The 2224-nt window shown below is 36.8% G+C and overlaps 1 protein-coding gene across 1 annotated transcript in view; it reads left to right on the top strand.

Moving 5' to 3' along the window:
• The first annotated feature begins 372 nt into the window (after positions 1-372).
• Positions 373-2224, top strand: part of BST1 (bone marrow stromal cell antigen 1) — a 15998-nt gene continuing 14146 nt past the window's right edge. The window contains exon 1 of the mRNA XM_008944270.1: positions 373-682. Coding sequence (XP_008942518.1) covers positions 516-682 — 167 coding nt within the window. The 5' untranslated portion in view covers positions 373-515. The remainder of the gene's footprint in view (positions 683-2224) is intronic.

The following is a 2224-nucleotide window of genomic DNA, read 5'->3' as shown; positions in this document are numbered from 1 at the left end:
ATGTATTTCAGCGCTTTTTCCAGACACTAGAGAAATATGTGCAAAAAGTATAGCTCTTCTAAAACGAAAGGAAACTGGTTTAAAACATGCTGCTTGCAAGCACTTGTGATGTTTTAGGAAGGTGCAGCATGACAGTATTAAGCAAAACTAAAACATAGTAAATACTGAAGGGGTAAGGGGAGTTTTCTCCCTTTCCTGAAATATATTGTAATTCTTCCAAGTTATCACCAGGTGGCAATATCATGACCTTAAAAGTCCCGTTTTTCTGAAGTAGGGAATATTTAGACACGAGGAAGTGATGTGTCTTTGTGCTGCAATCGTTCCAGGAAACAGTTAGATTACAGTCCCCAAGGTTCAGATTTACGTCTTACTTTGTCTTTTGTGTACAGAGCTATAGCCAGTATTGAAATATTAAACGTTAAACCTCCAAGTTTCCATTTAAATTGTATCATTTAACTCTGCCTTTTTTTTATACCCCTCCTTTTTTTTTCAAGAATTCGGGTTGTCAAGAGTTCATGATGAAGAACTGGTTTTTGCCTCTCTTACTTGTCTCTGTTCTGTTTATGAACAGCTCAGAAGTGCAGGGAAGAAAATGGAAAGGTGAAGGTACAACACAAAACCTGGAAAGTATTGTCATTGGAAGATGCTATGATTATATTAGAATTGTGAATCCTGCTGTTGGGTAAGTTTTACTTGTTTCTGGATTTATTTTTATCTTCTGTACAAAATGGTTGTTAATTAGAAGCCTGATGTTTTGCTCTGAGCCACAAAAGTGATCCTACAGCCTTGTAGCTGTCTAGAAACAAACAAACAAAAAAAACCATAAATGGATGTTGTATTAATAAAGGTATTATAAGTAAGGCAAGAATTTTAAACCTTCAACTTCTTATTTCACATTTCTCTCCTTTAGTGCCACAGTGTTCTGTAAGGAGAACACTGCACAGAAATGGTGGGTATGGTATTTCTGAAGTACCACATCTGACAGTGCTCCTGGGAAGACCAGCTTTGCTTTGCATGCCTTGTGTGCCAGGTCATGCAAAAAGGCATGCACCACACTTTATAGCAATGCTGTGGCACTGAAACTGACTGTTTAGCTCAGTCACCTGAAAAACCAAGTAGTAATCAACTTGTATCATTACTTGAATAATCAACCGAAGCATGATTACCAGTGAGCATTCATTGTGTTAAATACACAGAACTGGAAAGGAGTCACACAGTTAGCTAAAATGACTGCTTTTTCTGTCCTCCTTACATTGTTTGGTAAAAAGGAAGAAAACAAGGACAGCCTCGTGGCGTTCAGTCCTTTGTTCTGCCACTAAAATTTTTCATGATAGTTTGAAGAGATATTTACAGAGGGGCAGTGGCTGTGTTCCTGCAGCACTGAATCGTATTCTTAAAGGGGGTTAGACTGTGTTGCATAAGAGTAGCAAATATTACCACCTTCCCCCAACCTCCTGTTCTCAGTTCCTGCTGCAAAAGAGGAAGATACAGCAGTGAAAACAGGTTCATAGGTTTTAACAAAGGCAGAACAACATATTTCTTCTTAATAACATTCTTAACTTACAGAAAGTGTTCAAGTTTTGGTTCAAGTTCCCCATGAAAGAAAAAAATCATCCTAATGTCAGTAACATGGTACTAAAATTTCAGCTGAACAGTTCAAGTTTGGCAATTTTATAAACACCTCACAATGGAAGGCATCAGTAAAGTTTAACTATAGATGTCTACACACCTACACTTTAATAAATATATTAAACTACAAAAACTTGCCAGTTAATAGTTGTGTAGGTATATGAAGTCTGGTCTTGTAGTAGGCTCTAGACAAGTAGAGTTCCTGTTGGAGATAACAGATGTTACTTCATTTATATCTGAAGCAGGGCATGACTAATAATACTGACTACACTAAGCTGAGCAACATGAAGGATTATTACTCTGGAAATGTTAACTTTATAGTTAACTGATTGGGGCTTTTAGAAATGCAAATACAATATTCTGGAAAGTATTTTTGTACGCCTCATGTTTATGACAGTTTTGTGGTCTAATTAATTCCTGTGACATTTTCACAATATAAATTTAAAACTGAGACATCTGAACGCATTCATTAAAGTATTCATGCTCAGAAGAGCAAGGCACCAAGACACCAGGCTGGACATTAGGACTGCTTTCCTGAATTAAGGCCCAAAATGACATTATAAAAAGAAGAGCTGCACAATTAATTCCATCTTAT

Source organism: Merops nubicus, unplaced genomic scaffold (genome assembly GCF_000691845.1).
Source record: "Merops nubicus isolate BGI_N331 unplaced genomic scaffold, ASM69184v1 scaffold9037, whole genome shotgun sequence".
Classification (NCBI taxonomy): Eukaryota; Metazoa; Chordata; class Aves; order Coraciiformes; family Meropidae; genus Merops; species Merops nubicus.
Note: the sequence above shows the minus strand (reverse complement) of the source record. Positions and strands in the feature narration are given on the sequence as shown.